The 18,707-nt window shown below is 35.9% G+C and overlaps 2 protein-coding genes across 2 annotated transcripts in view; one reads left to right on the top strand and one right to left on the bottom strand.

The window, feature by feature from the left end:
- Positions 1–711: 711 nt before the first annotated feature.
- LOC107722095 (putative transcription factor Ovo-like 1) lies at positions 712–3,322 on the bottom strand. The gene is made up of 3 exons (XM_016530315.1): positions 3,232–3,322; positions 1,792–2,223; positions 712–1,056 (listed from the first exon to the last, which is right to left on the bottom strand). Exons 1-3 carry the CDS (start codon positions 3,320–3,322, stop codon positions 746–748), a joined length of 834 nt encoding a protein of 277 aa, XP_016385801.1. The 3' UTR covers positions 712–745.
- Positions 3,323–8,615: 5,293 nt separating this feature from the next.
- The window catches only part of vaspa (vasodilator stimulated phosphoprotein a), a 20,405-nt gene continuing 10,313 nt past the window's right edge, over positions 8,616–18,707 (top strand). Inside the window, exons 1-4 of the mRNA XM_016530316.1 lie at positions 8,616–8,791; positions 15,923–16,094; positions 17,273–17,447; positions 18,414–18,483. Of these exons, the coding sequence (XP_016385802.1) occupies positions 8,787–8,791; positions 15,923–16,094; positions 17,273–17,447; positions 18,414–18,483 (422 nt within the window). The 5' untranslated portion in view covers positions 8,616–8,786. The remainder of the gene's footprint in view (positions 8,792–15,922; positions 16,095–17,272; positions 17,448–18,413; positions 18,484–18,707) is intronic.

Here is an 18,707-nt window from a genome sequence, read left to right on the forward strand (position 1 = left end):
GTGTTTTATGAAATTGAAAACTGAATCAAAGGCTGAGAATTAGTGTATGTTTTGTAGATTTGGTGTGTGCTTCTGCTGTTTGAGTGTCAGCTTTCAGAAACTGTGCGACAAGGAAAGATTTTATGTGTAAGCAGATGAAAAAAACTGTAAATGTAAATTTGTGACCCCGGGCCACAAAACCAGTCATTGCGGTAATTTTTTTTAAATTGAGATGTATGCATCATCTGAAAGCTGAATAAATAATCTTTCCATTGATGTATGGTTTGTTAGGATCGGACAATATTTGGCTGAGATGCAACTATTTGAAAATCTGGAATCTGAGGGTGCAAAAAAATCTAAATATTGAGAAAATCATCTTTAAAGTTGTTCAAATGAAGTTCTTAGCAATGCATATTACTAATCAAAAATTAAGTTTTGATATATTTACGGTAGGAAATTTACAAAATATCTTCATGGAACATGATCTTAATATCTTAATGATTTATGGCATAAAAGAAAAATGTATAATTTTGACCCATACAATGTATTGTTGGCTATTGCTACAAATATACCCCAGCGACTTAAGACTGCTTTTGTGCCCCAGGCTCACATTTAAGTTAAATCTCGTAAGTAAAACCTAAAATGTTGCTACCGTATTTTTTACGGTATAATTCTGGCAACCACAGCTGCCAGTTTTTTACCGTAAACTTGATGTAATTTTTGTTACAGTGTAACAGAGCTGGTATGCACACACACTAAAGGTGCTTCACATGTAGAGTCCTGCGGCGGGGTACAGCATGAAGGGGGCGATGCTGTGCTGCGCGGGGCTCTCCAGCATGTGTTTGCGGTAATAACGGCGCAGTGCCGGGCTGCTCGGGTGCTGCTGTCTGACGTGGAGGAAGTATTCGTCCGGCCGGTTGGAGGTGAAGCCGCAGTCCTCGCACACGAAGATCTTGGAGCGCCGCTGGCGGTACGCATACTGCTGCCGCACGCCGTGGATCTTCCGCAGGTGAGACTCCAGAGAGCAGCGCTGCGTGAAGGCTTTCTCACACAGATCACACCGGTACGGACGGATGCCTGTGTGCAGAGAGAGAGACACTCAAGAGACTCAAAACCTGTTTATGGGAATCAGGGTTAGTGCAGTTAACCTTCATCCCTCTCTTGCGTTTTGTAACAAATCTTTCCCTCGTGGGTCAAAATGACCCGAAGGCCTAAAATGAAACTTTTTGTTTTTTGGTCCAGAAAACTTATATTGATCCATTTATGTTATAATATTTATGTAGGTTTTTTATCTTATTTAATTTTTATTTACCTTGTTTCCCCGCCAGCGTTTTTGCTGATTTTCACTAAAATCTCACGGCCCCCAGAATATTTTGTTATATGAATATCTGAACATGCAATACAGCAAAATAAAGAACTCAGAAAATAAAAAAATCAGTTTTATTCTAGCTTCAAGCATTGTTTTTTTTATCAACACTTGAATGTAGGTAGGTTTCATAAAAAAAGCAACATTTAGAGCAAAAAGCTGAGAAAATCATTTTTATCAAACACTACATCTGGATCATATTCAGTAATATTTTCAAAGCAAAGCTGCAGTAGATGGCTTCCATCAGCGCTCCCAAAGCTTCACAGGCCTTTAACACTTTCTGGATTGAGTCAAAGTCTGAGAATTAGCGTATGGTTTTGCAGATGTGGTGTGTGCTTCTGCTGTTTGAGTGTCATCTTTCAGAAACTGTGTGACGAGGAAAGTTTTAGTGTGTACGCAGCTGAAATGAGAATGTTTAGGTGTGAGTCTGAGTGACGTGATCTCACCGGTGTGTGTTCTCATGTGTCTCTTCAGGTCGAAGGTGTCGTTGAAGCCTTTCCCGCAGAACCTGCAGGGGTGTCTCTTGATCATACTGTGGCACTTGAGGTGACGCGTCAGCATGCGCTGCAGAGGAAACTCTTTATGACACGCAGAGCACAGGAACTCCGGCGAGCCGCTGGATTCACGCGCCTGGAAGCAGAGCGAGACACACATGAGCTGCCTGAGCACGCAGGTCCAAACCCTGAGGATCTGCAGGTGCTTCACCTTGTTGAGCGGCGCTGAGGCCAGTGCTGGAGGAGGACGAGAACTGTGTGACGGCTGAACCCTCTCCATCCCATAATCCTCCCTGTGACGCTCCAGAGCAGCTGTGTGTTTGTGGACGGCATGAGCGCGCTCAGACACTGACTCCAGACCAGCGCTGGGACTCTGAACAGATGCTGAAACACACACATTACACACTTACACACTGTCATTTGTTTTCCCTAAATTAATATATATATGTATATATACTGTATATATATTGTATGTATATATACTGTATATAAAAATATATATACAACCATGTACAAAGTAAAAAATTTCCAGAACCCCAAAAAATTAACTAATATAGTACAAACAAACAAATAAATAAATAATAATAATAATAGTAATTTGTTTTGTTTTTTATTTTATAATAAACCAGTATAGTATATTTTTGTTTGTTTTATAATAATAAATAATAATGTAAATAATAATTATTATTATTTTCGTTCTTTATTTTATAATAATAAAAATAAAATAATAAAAAAATAAAAGCTAATAGCGTATTATTAATAAACAGAAGAACTTACTGAAATCATGCATTTGATCGATCAGTGTTTCAACCACAGAAAGATCATATCAATAACAACATCACAGTTACCTTAAGAAAGACATAGTCAATACATGCACTATATTACATATTCATGCTATTTTACTGAACTTGTTCTTTGATGTTGTTAAAATAGAAGGTTGCGCTTTATTTTAAGGTGTCTTTGTACCAGTGTAATGAGTAATATTAATTTACTATATGGTTAGGGTTAGACTTAGTTTTACTTATGCATACTTAATTGTAATTATAATAGTAAGTACATGTGTAACAAGGACACCTTAGATCAAAGTGTTACCAAATAGAATAATTGTTTTAATTATAAAATACTTCTTATATAATTAAAATGCTCTTAGACTTATGTTATGTTTTTAGTATGTAATACTTTTGATGTGCAGTTTAAATGTTTGTTCAGATCAGAGGTTTTCCTCGCTGTACCTGATTGCCTTTATGTCCGAATGAATCAAAGTGAATCGAATCGCAAGCAAGTGAATCAGAATCTCCGTTCTCACTGGACTGGCTTCAGACGCAGTCGTCGTTTGCGTTGCGCAGGAGAAGTGCGCTCAGGTTTTGGAGATGTTCTGATGGGTTTGGTTACCTGTGTTTGGACTGGAGCAGGGCTCCGGCTCTTTCCACTGCCATCCAGCGCAGGCCGACTGCTTTCTCTTGACCAGGAACGAGCGAGGCATCTCCAGACTGCTTTATGGCTCAGTGTCTAGAGAGTCAATCTGAGAGCGGGTGATTTCCATATCTCTGGAGAGAGGAGGACACACCTGTGCTTTAACTGCTGCTCCGCTGGTTTGCATGCCAGGTCGAGAGAATCTGGTCTCCTCATTTAACTGGACCTGCCATGCAAATGGTCCTCCGGGGCTGAAGGGCACAGCATTCACAGCCGCACTGCTAGGAAAATGTTGCTTTTATTTCACTTTCCAGTTGATTGTCTGTCGGGTTTATGTCACCTAAACTGGGACAAAAGCAATTCAAATCGGCTGCTTTACTGTTGACTTTATCTGTTAACCTCCCGGTTTGAAGGTTTCTCTATAGTCCTAACAGGTGTGCTTTTCTTCTTCAGCTTCGCCATCAGTTATCTGTCAGTGCTTTAATGCGCCGAGTGCGTCTGTGACAAAAACCGTGCAAAGAAGCGTTCAAACCTAAAACCGACATTTCTCCTTTACTTTAAGCTGATGCGCTGCAATGACGGCAACTAAAGCTGAAATGGAATTAATAAAAACTATGTAGGCATTAAAAAACGAACTGAAATGAGTTGACGTTGAAGCACTAAAGTTGCACTGAACTGGAAAATAAGCCTAAAGCTGAAAAAAAAATAATGATAATAAAAAAAAAAAAGACAAAAACTCACAACAAAATGAATTTTAAAAATAACTAACGTTAAAATAAAAACAGAGCATTTTAAAATAATGCTAAAATCTGTAATCGCATCTCAGTGATATTGAAAAAGTGTTAATTGAAATGAATGTTAACTCTGAAATCAAAATATAAAACAATTTAAGCATTTTATTTCAGCTATTTGCCGAGGCAACATCTCTTATTTTCATCTAGTTTAAATTGAAGTGAAATTAAAACTGAAATATAGACATTTAATGAGTTTAAGTTGAATGACTAAAATAACTAACTAGAAAAAAGTGACCCTGGAGCACAAAAGCAGTGTTAAGTCGCTGGGGGATATTTGTAGCAATAGCCAACAATACATTGTATGGGTCAAAATTATAAATTTTTCTTTTATGCCAAAAATCATTAGGATATTAAGTAAAGATCATGTTCCATGAAGATATTTTGTAAATCTCCTACCATAAATATATCAAAACTTAATGTTTGATTAGTAATATGCATTGCTAAGAACTTCATTTGGACAACTTTAAAGATGATTTTCTCAATATTTAGATTTTTTTGCACCCTCAGATTCCAGATTTTCAAATAGTTGCATCTCTGCCAAATATTGTCCTATCATAACAAACCATACATCAATGGAGAGCGCATTTATTTTTAGAAATCTCAATTTCATAAAATGGACCCTTATGACTGGTTTTGTGCTCCAGGGTCACATATGTTCGGATAGTAATATTAAAAATAACAACAACGACAATAATTTATTTGCACTCATTTACACTGAATAAATAAACTGAAATAAAAACATATATAGACGTTCTAAAAAGCTAGCTGAAATAGGTTCAAGGTGAAGCACTAAAATAACTAACTGGAAACAAATTTTAATCAAAAACTGACATTTAAAAAATAATAAAATTGTAATATTAAAAATAATAAAAATGACAAAGCACAACAAAATTAATGCACATTTAATATTAAAATATAAAAAATAAAACATAGGGATAAAAACAGAGATGCTAAAATAACGCTGCATTGCAGCAGCAGATGCATTGTGCCATTATTTATGAGGTTTACGCAGAAGGCTGATGTGATGTGTTACTAGCACAAACGCAATGCACGTAATCCTTGCTGTGTTCATGTTGTGCTGCTGAAGGACGCACAGGTACACTAGATACCGTCATCCACACACTCGCTCTAACTGTATGCAAATGTGTCGCGAGAGAGCATGCGCCGAGCTCTCTGAGCCGAACCGTACACACGTCAAACAGTCCACGCCGCCAATGCACACTCATTTGCATGTTCCTCTGAGCGCTGGCCTGCTCAGACATGAAGAAGGGCACCGCGTTCGACTGGAAAATGTCTCTGTTTGTCACGTGAACCACGCCCGCTGGACACAAACACAGCCAAGAGTCCTCAAATCTCTTCAAATGTTTCCAGTGCTTCGGCAATCTCGAGACTTCTTGCAATGCAATCTGAATCAGGGTTTGAGGAATATATGGTGGATTTGTTCGAATTGGGTTGAAATGATATTTTGCATCACTCCTATTGCTTTATTTCACCATCAGGCATCATTTGGACAGGGTTAGGGCTAAAATGTTATTTTGATTGCTTCCATTTGTAGTCCATCTGCTAAATGATTAAATGTAAAATGAATCAGGCCTACTTCTTAATAAAACACATGATAAGTAATAGCCTACATCTTAATGCATACATGCGTTCATTCATAATATGAGGATGTTGAAACTCATTTTCATGCTTAAAGGGACAGTTCACTTAAAATGAAAACCCTGTCATTGTTTACTCATTATGAAAAGATCATTTGAAGAATGTTGGGAACCAAACAGCTGACGGTAGCCATTGATTTCCATGTATGGAAAGGAAGTCAATGGCTACCGTCAACTGTTTGGCTACGCACATTATTCAAAATACCTTCTCAAGAGACAAACTCATACAGGTTTGCAATCATTTGAGAGTTGGGTATACATGATGACGGGGTTTTTATTTTTGGGTGAACTGTCCCTTTAAGAACACTTTTGTAAATGCAAAGTCACACTGATGAAAATGAAGCATGAACACTGTCGATTAAAGAGCGCCATCTTTACATTCATTCCAGTGTTTTTATTTATTTCTAACATCTCGCTGACTACAGTTCAGTCTGTTGGCAGAGCAGCGCTGTGACGTCACCGTATGCAAATCAGGCGAGCCGAAGAACACGCCCACACCTGTTCCCTTGTGTCCTCTATCTGTTCTTCACCGCTGCTTTCTCCACATACACAAATGTTTCATGTGTATAAATCAGTTCACATTCTATACTTTATCCGCACTTTATTTTTACAGGTTCGTGTTTGGATTGTGTGTAGCTTATGTGTGTTCCCTCAGAATCATTTCAATGCTAGTGAACCCTGAATCGTCTATGCAAATGACTAATAAACAACTTGACTTCAGCAATGATTTTAGGCATGATAAAGAAAATGGAAACAACTGCATTTAATTCATTTTTATTGCAAGTGAAATAATTGTAATATTCACATGAAGTCTAGAAGTGCTTTATTTAGTGTTCAGTGTGTGTGTAGCTTATGTGTGACTGCTGTAGATAACAGAAAAAGAAGCTATTTTCTGTGAATGTGCGAGACTTCCGGTTCATTAGCCGCTATCGGTAAATAACTAAAAGAAAAACAAAGTACAGTAAACGGTAAAACTATTTGCACTACAAACCAGTGTGTTTGCGATTATGATAATGCATTAAAATAATATGATTTTTTTTTTTAAATACCAGTTTGCACTATCGAGCAGCGTAATGGACTGTTTTGGTATCGCTAAAAAAGAACCGGAAGCCAATGATACCGGAAGTCTCGCACATTCAAAGTACAAACGCACGCGCAATATTTGCGTTAAAAATAAGGCTGTGATTGGAGAGAGTTGACATTTGTTTGTATATTTTAGTGTTTTGCATTACAGATATGTTGTATATAAGCAAGTGTTTTCCAGTTTAGCTTATCTGTTCACTAGTGACACTTACACAAAACATCCACAAGAGCTCGAGTCAAACATCATCATCCGGTTATTTGGAGACATTCAAGTTCACGAAATTAATAACTGTATCAGATCTGCTGATCATTCATGCATTATAAGCTCATACTTCAGAACAGAAACCCGCGTTTTGATCACTGATGATCAATCTACCAGTGAGCGTTAGGTTTCCTCAAAGTTATGATTCCTCTGTAATGTTCTTTATCTGGTCTCAATGATCTCAAAACATTAGCACAAAGACGGTATTCATATATTGTTAATGGATTGTTTGATTCCTTAAATGTTTCAGTTGGACGTTCATCTAACATTTTTTAAATGTTACTAGTTTCAGACCTTTCAAAGAACATTCAAAAGTAACGTTCCCATAATTTCGGAAAATTCTAAAATGGAATGTTTATTCACATAACAAATAAACGTTTTTAAAAACTTGTTCTCATAACTCAAAACCTTCTCGGAGCATATTTTTGTCAGCTGGGTTGCATTATAAATGTTGGATGTCTACAGGTGTTTTCCCAGATCCGTGTATCTGTTCAGTAACTAGTGACATTTACAGAAACCCTCCACAAGAGTTCAGCAAAGAGCCCGAGGCAGACACAACTCTGTTCATCACAACTTGCTCATTTGGAGACTTCTGTAATAGAATAGAGATACAAGTACTGATCAGCGTTTGTCAGACCTCACAGAAAACAGGGAACGTTCTCATATGGAGATAGAGTTGTTCCTTAATTCCAAATAAATAGATTATGATCCACAAATAAATGTAACAAAAATAAACATATTGACAAATAAATGGAATGAGATCCACAAATAAATCGAGCGAGCGATTCACAAATGAATAAAGTTGTGACATAATTAGCCTATATATTTGTGAATATGATTTTTATTTGCCGATCTCATTTTATTTATTTGTCGATTTAATTGTTTGTGAAACTCTAAGATTTATTTGCGGATCTCATTCTATGTCAGTGTTTATTTTTATTTTTTTTGTTAATCTCTTTACATTTATTTGTCATAATCTATTTATTTGGAATTAGGCAACAATTCTATCTCCGTATTCTCAGAACGTTCTGGCAAGGCTGTCTATAATAGTAATAAAACCTTTCAAAGTTATCGGACTTTTAATGATGTTCTCAAAACGTTATACACTGTAATTATAGGCCTACATCGTTAATGGAAGGTTTCTGAAGTATTTTAGTTGGACGCTCATCTATGATTTTGAAATGTTTCATAACGTTCAGAGAACATTCAAAAGTAACGTTCTCATATGTTCGCGAAAATAGCATCAAATGGAAAGTTCCCTTAAAACGTTGCTGTTGAATGCTAAGAAAACATTCAGAAAACGTTTTCATAACTTAATGGGAACGTTAGCAATACGCTCGTAGAATATATTTTGTCGACTGGTCTGGTTTTGTTAATGTTTGTTAATGGCTGTTAATGTCTCCCTCATCACACTTCCGCTGTTTATTATTAAGCTGATATTGTCAGGTGTGTGTGTGTGTGAGAGTGAGTGTGTGTGTGTGTGTCCAACATCCAGAGCGGGCAGAAGTTGAGCAGCAGGGTTGAACCTCTGGAGATCACTCTTGTCAGTCAGTTCAGTCCTCAGTTATTCCGTCATTCGTGTGTTCTCAGATGATACGTGTTTGTTGAACTGTTCATGAAGTGTGTTTGATTGCGTGTCCCTCTTTAAAACCAGGAAATGTTTGATGTTGAGCGGATGTTGAGTTTCTCTCTCTGTATCTTCATCAGCAGCGCGGGTGAGATCGAGCTCCATCAGTAATGAGGTGAGTCAAAACTACGGCATATTTCACTCAAAATCTGTCTCATAAACTCCGTGTGAGTTTGATTAAATCTTCAGACTGTAATATACCTGATGACTGTGTAAATATGAGCTGTTATTATGAACTACAGAAGAAACTTCAGGCGTTAATTTTTTTTAGATATTTCTAACTCGCATCAGCGATTGCTTTCCAAATTTCAGCGCAGATGTCTGGTGTTTTTCATTGTAACTCCAGAGACTGAGCATCTTTTCAGATAAGCATCGTTGAGCTCAGGTCAGAAGTGCGTTCAGTTCTTCATCATCATCATCATCGTGAGGAGCTCAGGGACGAAAAATGTGACTTATACTGATGGGGCAGAAATATAATTGTGTTTTAGTGATCTCATGCGGATTCACTGTCGAATTCACCAATCTGTGAGTGAGTTCATCTTAATGATAATGAATCATTGAATTTCTGTCTCAGTTGAACTTTCATCTGCTTCCTGCTGTGCTCTCCATCATTGAGGAAGTGAAGCAGCAAACTCACACTCGAGGGAACTAGTTAACTCTGCTCTTCCTGCTAGTTTACCATCTGTCTGTGTGAAAGATGACTCTGAACACACACATATAATACTCTCTAACATGAGTCAAGTCACATTTATTTCTATAGTGCTTTATACAGTACAGTTTGTGTCAAAGCAGCTCAAAACAGGAAAACAACAGTGTCAAGTGTTGCAAAATCCATCAGTTATGAACAGTGTTGGGCAAGTTACTTCCAAAATGTAATACATTATATATTACTAGTTACTGTCTTTTGAAAGTAATTAGTTACATTACAATATTACTGTCTCTGAATTGTAATGCATTACACTACTTTTGAGTTACTTTTGAGTTACTTTCATCCAAAATATCCACATAAGTATTGTAAAATGCCAAAATGTAGTTTATTGCTGCTCATTATACATCCAGTCACTCTCACAATTTTCTCTAACGCTTTTAAACGTTATATAAATGTTCAGACAAAATGTTTATGGAACGGTCTTACCTTATTAATATTCAATATGCATTGTCAAAGTTGAGGAAACACACTCTGAGGTCATCGTTCTTGAAATGTTCTTATGATGTTTGTACTTGATGAACATTCTAAGAAATGCTTTTTTGTAACCTTAAAATAACATTCTAATCACGACATGAAAACTGGACATTGTAACATTCTAGAAACATTTCAAAGCAACATTTTTACAACCTAAATTTACTGTCATCAGAGTAATAATATTACAGTAGTATATTACTTTTTGCTGTAACGCAGTAATATAACGCATTACTAATCAAATTTGGGTAATATTATTACTCGTTACAATCTCAGTAACGCAAGTTACAACAACATATTTTAACTCAAAATTAAGTGGTGAATTTACTAACACCGCAAAACAGCACCAGAGAAAAACATCCGCGGGTAAAATAGTTTGTCTATATTCTGTTGCTGGAATTAGATGGTTGAGATGACTAACTCAAAAGTAGTGTAATGCATTACAATTCAGAGACAGTAATATTGTAATGTAACTAATTACTTTCAAAAGACAGTAACTAGTAATATATAATGTATTACATTTTGGAAGTAACTTGCCCAACACTGACTGTCATTATTCAAATCAACTCATTTCAAGTTTTATTCTCATCTGATAGTTTCAGTGCCATCAGATCAATAATAATACTGAATATTAATATAAAAAGTCTTTAAACCCAACTAAGCAAGCCAAAGGCAACCGTGGCGAAGAACGAGACGTTTCTAGCATGGCTTTTTAGGCATTGTACCGAGGTAACATCAAAGGAAAGAAGCAAATATCATAGTCTATGAGTATGGCAATCCCTCAGTAACATGATATATGTCAAAGTGCCTTGATATTACCATCTGATCTAAAGTGTGATCACAGTACACTCTCATTTGTGACTTTTTTGAGTTTGTAAAAATGGAGGAAGTTTTCCGTGTGTGGGTTATAGAGGTAGATTCTAGTATTAATAACTAGCTGTATAAAAACCCCAATAGAAGTCCATGTCCTCATTTGTGTTTGACTGTATGGATCATTTGAAGTGTGTTGAGTCAGTGTTTGTTCATCAGTGAGTATAGTTTGAATCTGTCTGTGTGTGCAAGGTTTACAGTCAGTCATCAGACGCTTCTCACCGTCTCAGACAGAAATACACTGCTGATCTCTGATCTCGTCGAAGCAGCGGAGCCTGACCATTCATTTCGTTTGCATACACTTTAATAAATAATCCGAGACAAGAGTTTAGGATTCATGAATCCAAGAGAAACCCAATGAAGGAACGTGTGATCAGGAGTATTTATCCAACTAGCAGAGAACCTTCTCATAACTTTCACTAACGCTTTTTAAAAGTTCTTGTAATGTTGAGAGAAAACATCCTGCGGTCAGCATTCTCAGAACGTCCTTTTGATGTTATTTGCACTTGATGAACGGTTTAAGAAATGTTTTTTGTAACCTTTTAACACATCATGAGTCAAGAAAACTGGATGTTTTTACAACTTTTTTTTTTCTTGGTTATTGTGAACGTTAAGGAAACATTCGATTTGATCATTTGTGGGAACGTTACTTTTAATTGTTCTGAAACAAGCTGTTACATTTAAAAAACAGTAGATGAACAGTCAACTATAACTAATCACTATATAACCAGTCACTTTATATATATATATTAGTGCTGTCAAACGATTAATCGCAATTAATCGCATCCAAAATAAAAGTTTTTGTTTACATAATATATGTGTGTGTATTGTGTATATTTATTATGTATATATAAATACACACACACACGTATATATTTAAGAAAAATAAGTTACGTTTACATATTAAATATATTTATATATAATATAAATTATATGAATATAAATATATACATGTAAGTATTTTAAAAACATATGCTGTATGTGTGTGTCTTTATATATACATAATAAATATACACAGTACACACGCATATATTATGTAAACAAAAACAAAAACAAAAGTTTTTGTGCTAATGTTTTGAGAACAGTATTAAAGAACGGCTAACTTTGATAACGAATGTTCATCACTTTGAGAGAAGCGTGCCGGAGCGTTTCCTGTCATCTGGTTAGTGATGTGCGATGGTGTGCTCCTGGTTCAGTGTGATTGATTGTCTTTCTGTGTTCTCACCTCTGATCAGAGCATCAGGGCAATGACACGACTCAGTCCTCTATTCAGCTGCACTTCTGCTCTTCTGCTTCCTCTTACCGTCTCTTATTGCTCTCACTTCCACTTCTCAACACATTTAAAGCCCGTGTTCAGCCGACGGAACTTCATAATGTTCTGTGACCCCCAAAACAAAACATCAGGGATCTTTTCTCTTCACAAACATCACGCTTGAGTCTCAGTGTGTTTGAATCAGTGGATGTTTGTGCATCTTTACTGTAACTGGAATGACTCTCGGTCAGATGCAGGTGTGATTGTGGTGTTTGATTTGTTAGTAATTGATCGGAGATGAAGCTGTTGTATTTGAGAGGAAGTCAAAGTATTGTGTCACGTTGTTTAACTGAGAGTGTTGCACAGGAGGACAGACAATGTTTCCCACATCCTCTCGCACACACACACACACACACTCACACACACACACACACACACACACTCACCCACTCACACACACACACTCACACACACACACACACACACACACTGCTGCACAATAAATGTGTCACATGCGCATGCGTGTGCTCAAAGCGCGTGTGATCAGTTTCTATATGTGTGAACATGCTGCTATTTCATGTCTTATTTTTGGACAATCAGCTTCACACCTCAGATGCTGAAAGATGAAACTGTACAGTTGTTCTCTTAAGCAGATGGTTTTTTTTCTTTTATCTCATTTGACTTGTAAAATTACTTTTTTTAATGCCTTTCATCAGTACTTTTGTCATTTTCCAGTAAATCTAAGCATTCTTAAATGCCTCATTCATTCATTATTTTTTATTTTATTTATTTAATTTGTTTAGTTAACAGGGACATTGTACATTAATAAAACATTTCTGTAACAATGTAGCACTGGAAAAAAAACATGTTATTAAAGCATGTGGTTCACTTACAAACGTGTAAGCAAGCAAGTAGACAGCTCGTTATCCTTTTAAGATATTCACTCAATATAATTACGACCCAAATGAACACAGAGACCTCAATACTTGGTACACCATACACAATGACAGTAACAATCAATGGATCGTGTTTGAGTATGAATGGGTCATTTTGAGTAGAAAGATGTAACAAAACAGTAAGTTATTAAACCTAACAACCAAAGCACTCATAAAACAGTGTAAATACAACTCGAAAACGGTGAAAAATGTAACCTTTTTAATTTTTCATGCCCCAGTGCATGATGGGAAAAGCGGGATCATAACTTTGATATTTTCTTGAATCCTTGCAAACGTAACAAACAATTCCAAGTAAAATATCAAAGTTATGATCCCGCTTTTCCCATCATGCACTGGGGCATGAATAATTAAAAGGTTACATTTTTCACCGTTTTCGAGTTTCACCGATTCCAAAAATAATCAATAATCAATTAAGCTGTTTTGCTCTTTCACGTCACACTTTTTTTTTTTTATACAAAATATGACACATTTCGTTTGTGTGAAGAAGCCCCCTTAATCAGCAGAAAAACACCACAAACTCATGATTCCTGTCTGAATCTGAGCCAGATTACAACTATTTGCTCATATTTTCACAGGTATGACATTATTTGATGCCTGATCCTGATTTCATTGTCAGAATTATGGCTGGTGCAAAATATGAACCTGGTGATTTCTGCTGCATCTGTGGGTGTTTTTGTGAAAAAGCATATTTTATAAAGTACTTTTATATTAAGTGGATCATTTGAACATGTTTTTACACTCGTTTGCAAATTTTAAGTTAAATGATATATTCTGAATACTTCTTTTATAATTTTGAGAAACTTTTGGCATTTGACTCCTTTTGTTATTTTGATAAGTGCATTAAAGCTGATACATGTATATAATTTGAAAAATTAAAAGTTTTTCTTGCTATTTCCAAACTCAGCATCATCAAATTAGGTAATATTAGGCCTTTTTTGCAAATCAGCAGAATTTTGTGTTATCAGACTTTTAAAAGAAAAAGTTTTTAAGTCTTTTACGTGTGATCAGACCATTTTTAAGTGTTTTAAATGTTATCAGAAGTGTTTACGTGTTATCAGGTAGTTTTTACATGTTTTAAGTGTATTTTTAAGTGTTATCATACAGTTTTAAGTGTTTTTAACATTATCAGACAGTTTTACGCATATTTAAGTGTTATCAGCCAATTTTAAGTGTTACTTTAAGTGCGTTTTAAGTGCTATCAGACCGTTTTTAAGCATTATCAGACGGTTTTTAAGTGTTGCTTTAAGTGTTTTTAAGTGCTATCAGACCGTTTTTAAGTGTTTGTAAGTGTTTTTAATTGTTATCAGACTATTTTAAGTGTTATAAGACCATTTTAAGTGTTTTAAATGTTATCAGACAGTTTTTAAGTGTTTTAGTATGTGTTATCAGATAGTTTTTAAATGTTTAAGTGTTTTAAGTGTTATCAGACAGTTTTAAGTGTTGTAAGTGTTTTTTAAACCTTATCAGACAGTTTTAAGTGTTATTTTAAGTGGTTTTAAATGTTTTTAAGTGTTATCAGGCAGTTTTTAAATGTGTTTGTGTGTTTTCAAGTGTTATCAGACAGTTTTAGGTGTTTTAAGTGTTTTTAAGCCTTATCAGACAGTTTTAAGTGTTTTTAAGTGTTATCAGACAGTTTTTAAGTGTTATTTTAAGTGGTTTTTAAATGTTTTTAAGTGTTAACAGGCAGTTTTAGATGTTTTAAGTGTTATCAGTTTTTAAGTGTTATTTTAAGTGTTTAAGTGTTATCAGACAGTTTTAAGTGTTTTTTAAGCATTATCAGACATTTTTAAGTGTTTCTAAGTGTTATCAGACAGTAAAGTGTTATTTTAAGTGGTTTTTAAAGGTTTTTCATGTGTTATCAGACAGTTTTAAGTGTTTTTAAGCGCCAGCAGACAGTTTTAAGTGTTTTAAGTGTTATCAGAGTTTTTAAGTGTTTTAAGTGTTTTCAGACAGGTTTTTCAACGTTTTAAGTGTTTTTTAAGCCTTATCAGACAGTTTTAAGTGTTTTTTTAAGTGTTATCAGACAGTTTTAAGTGTTATTTTAAGTGGTTTTTAAAAGTTTTTAAGCGTTACCAGGCAGTTTTTAAATGTTTTTGTGTTTTCAAGTGTTATCAGACAGTTTTAAGCGTTATCAGACTGTTTTAAGTGTTTTAGATGTTTTTAAGCATTATCAGACAGTTTTAAATTTTTTAAAGTGTTATCAGTTTTTAAGTGTTATTTTAAGTGTTTTAAGTGTTATCAGACCGTTTAAATGTTTTTAAGCATTATCAGACATTTTTAAGTGTTTCTAAGTGTTATCAGACAGTTTTAAGTGTTATTTTAAGTGGGTTTTAAAGGTTTTTCATGTGTTATCAGACAGTTTTAGGTGTTTTAAATGTTTTTAAGCGCCATCAGACAGTTTTAAGTGTTTTAGGTGTTTTTAAGTGTTATCAGAGTTTTTAAGTGTTTAAAGTGGTTTTTAAGCATTATCAGACAGTTTTAAGTGTTTTTTAAGTGTTATCAGACAGTTTTAAGTGTTATTTGAAGTGGTTTTTACCAGGTTGTTACCAGGCAGTTTTTAAATGTTTTTGTGTGTTTATCAAGTGTTCTCAGACAGTTTTATTTTATTTTTTAAGTGTTATCAGACAGTTTTAAGAGTTATCTGATGGTTTTTAAAAGTTTAGTGTTTTTAAGTGTTATCTTGTTTTGCTTTGAGTTCCCATTGACAGTTATTTGTTCTTGTTTTAATCATAAACTCACTTAATTTTGATCAGTTTCTCAGAAAACCAGACTTCATATTTTAAGCCATTGTGTATCTCCAGTAAATGTATCTTAATTTATGAAATCTTAAGTATTCATAAATACTGAGGAAGAGCATCACTGTTTGCCGTGTGTAACTAATGTCGTCAGGTTGATTCTGTCTGTCATGTTTTACTGTATGAAGTGAAGCACAGCTGCAGATTTGCTGACTGAAGTCTCTGTACGGTATGTGATTTTCATGTTTTGCAGTGAACAAAGCATCTGTCAGGCGCGGGCCACCGTCATGATGTACGATGACGGCAGCAAGCGCTGGTTACCGGCCGGTTCTGGCGCTCAGGCCATCAGCAGGGTTCACATCTTCCAGAACCCCAGTAACAACAGCTTCAGGGTGGTGGGACGCAAACAACAGGCTGATCAGCAGGTAACTCTCACTTATGCCATTAAAAACTGTTTAATGTGTGAGACGAGATTAGACAAGAAGTTTAGTGTATGTGTGAAGCCACAGCATGAGGGAGAAGGAAGTGTGTGTGTGTCTGTGTGTGTGTGTGTGTGTGTGTGTGTGAAGGATGTTGTCATTGCTGTGAATGTGCATGCTGGGCATCATGGGAAAGTGGCGTGTTATGTGCCGTCCCAGCAGCCGCAGATCTCGGTGGTTTATCTCAGAGACACTTCAGTCTCACAGCTTCTGAATTGTCTCTCGTTTCCTGTAAATCATGTCAGTGTGGCGGTTCACTGCTGTCTGCTGCACAACACCACAAACACTGGACAGTTCATCAGCCAATCATTCTGCTGCATTCAATAGATTCAGACCTCAGTGTCAGAAAGGAAAACATAATTATGAGTGGAGTCTACATCCCTGCTAATGGTGGGAGATATTGTGGGGGGAAAAAATAAAACTTAATAAATTTTAAAATGTAAAAAAATTAATTTCATAAAACAATATGTATTTTTTATTTACTTGTCCTAATATTTATTTATTCATTTCTGTCCCTCTGTGAATATACAGTATTTATTTGTTTGTTTCTTTATTCCTCTGTGAAATTTTATTTATTTTGTTATTTGTCTCTCTAAGAAACATAATATAATATGTTTTTATTGATTTTCTTTATTTATCTTTCTGAGAATATCCAATATTGATTGATTTATTTGTTTGTTTGTTAGATACTGTTTATTTATTTATTATTATTTATTTATTCATTCATTCATTTGTCCCTCTAATTATGGATATATATATATATATATATGTTGTCCATCTGTTAATATCCAATATTTGTTTGCTTGTTCCTCAGAGATTGTAATTTTATTCATTTATTTATTTGTTTGTTCATCCATTCATTAATTTCCCCCTCTGATAATATTTAGTATAATATTTTTATTTATTTATTTATTCATTAATTTGTTTGTCTCTCTGACGTTATATCATTTTTATCTATTTATTCATCAATTCATCCAGCCCTTTGAGATCGCACACTGCTAGTTTTATGGCCAGAGCTGCTGGTTCCCGTGAGTGTTGTGTGTGTGTGTGTGTGTGTGTGTGTGTGTGTGTGTGTCTGTTTGATGAAGATCTGATTCCTGTCTGTCATCCGTGTGTCTCTTCAGGTGGTCATTAACTGTCCTCTGGTCCGGGGGATCAAATATAACCAGGCCACTCCTACGTTCCACCAGTGGCGCGATGCGCGGCAGGTCTGGGGTCTGAACTTCGGCAGTAAAGAAGACGCGGCTCAGTTCGCCAGCGGCATGACGCACGCGCTCGACGTGCTGAGCGGAGATGCCGGTGAGAGCTCTTAGGGAAAAAAACGTGTTTTTAGGAGTAAAATGTGCTATAAATCAGTGTGAGTGACATATCAACAAACCTTCAGAACACAGAGAGGAATAAAACTATGAAGGCTTGTGTGTGTGTAAGAGAAAAAATCTTTAAAGATATGGATTGGAATTGAAATCTACAGACGCAAATAGATAAAAAGCAGTAAAATGTGTATTTAGTATGTTTTCTTTCCTCTAGTCTGAAAGAAGAGACATGATATGCAAGCAAAATAGACCAAAAAGTGACCAATGCATGAAAACACACTGGTTTGTCTGTAGTGTCTCGCCATAAAACATGTAAAAACACCTGTATGTGTGTGTGTGTGTGTGTGTGTGTCTGTGTCTGTTTGATGAAGATCTGATTCCTGTCTGTCATCCGTGTGTCTCTTCAGGTGGTCATTAACTGTCCTCTGGTCCGGGGGATCAAATATAACCAGGCCACTCCTACGTTCCACCAGTGGCGCGATGCGCGGCAGGTCTGGGGTCTGAACTTCGGCAGTAAAGAAGACGCGGCTCAGTTCGCCAGCGGCATGACGCACGCGCTCGACGTGCTGAGCGGAGATGCCGGTGAGAGCTCTTAGGGAAAAAAACGTGTTTTTAGGAGTAAAATGTGCTATAAATCAGTGTGAGTGACATATCAACAAACCTTCAGAATACAGAGAGGAATAAAACTATGAAGGCTTGTGTGTGTGTAAGAGAAAAAATCTTTAAAGATATGGATTGGAACTGAAATCTACAGACGCAAATAGATAAAAAGCAGTAAAATGTGTATTTAGTATGTTTTCTTTCCTCTAGTCTGAAAGAAGAGGCATGATATGGAAGCAAAATAGACCAAAAAGTGACCAATGCATGAAAACACACTGGTTTGTCTGTAGTGTCTCGCCATAAAACATGTAAAAACACCTGTATGTTTAGAGTTTTTGATTTGTGTCCACAGGTGCGTGTCCTCCTCCTCCTCGACCGCCTCCGAACGGCCCGAGCGCTGAGGAGATAGAGCAGAAGAGGAGGTACAAACATCATCATCATCTTCTTTATCATGACATGGAAATCAGCCCTGATTTACCTCATTTATTCTGCATAAATCAGAGTTTGCCTTCATTTGAACTTTCTATTCATCTGTGAATCCTAAAAAATAAAATGTATCAGTTTCCACAAAAATATTGTGCAGCACGACTGTTTTCAACATTGATAATAATCAGAAATGTTTCTTGAGCAGCAAATCAGCATATTA

Source organism: Sinocyclocheilus rhinocerous, unplaced genomic scaffold, assembly GCF_001515625.1.
Source record: "Sinocyclocheilus rhinocerous isolate Xijiao unplaced genomic scaffold, SAMN03320098_v1.1 scaffold4622, whole genome shotgun sequence".
Classification (NCBI taxonomy): Eukaryota; Metazoa; Chordata; class Actinopteri; order Cypriniformes; family Cyprinidae; genus Sinocyclocheilus; species Sinocyclocheilus rhinocerous.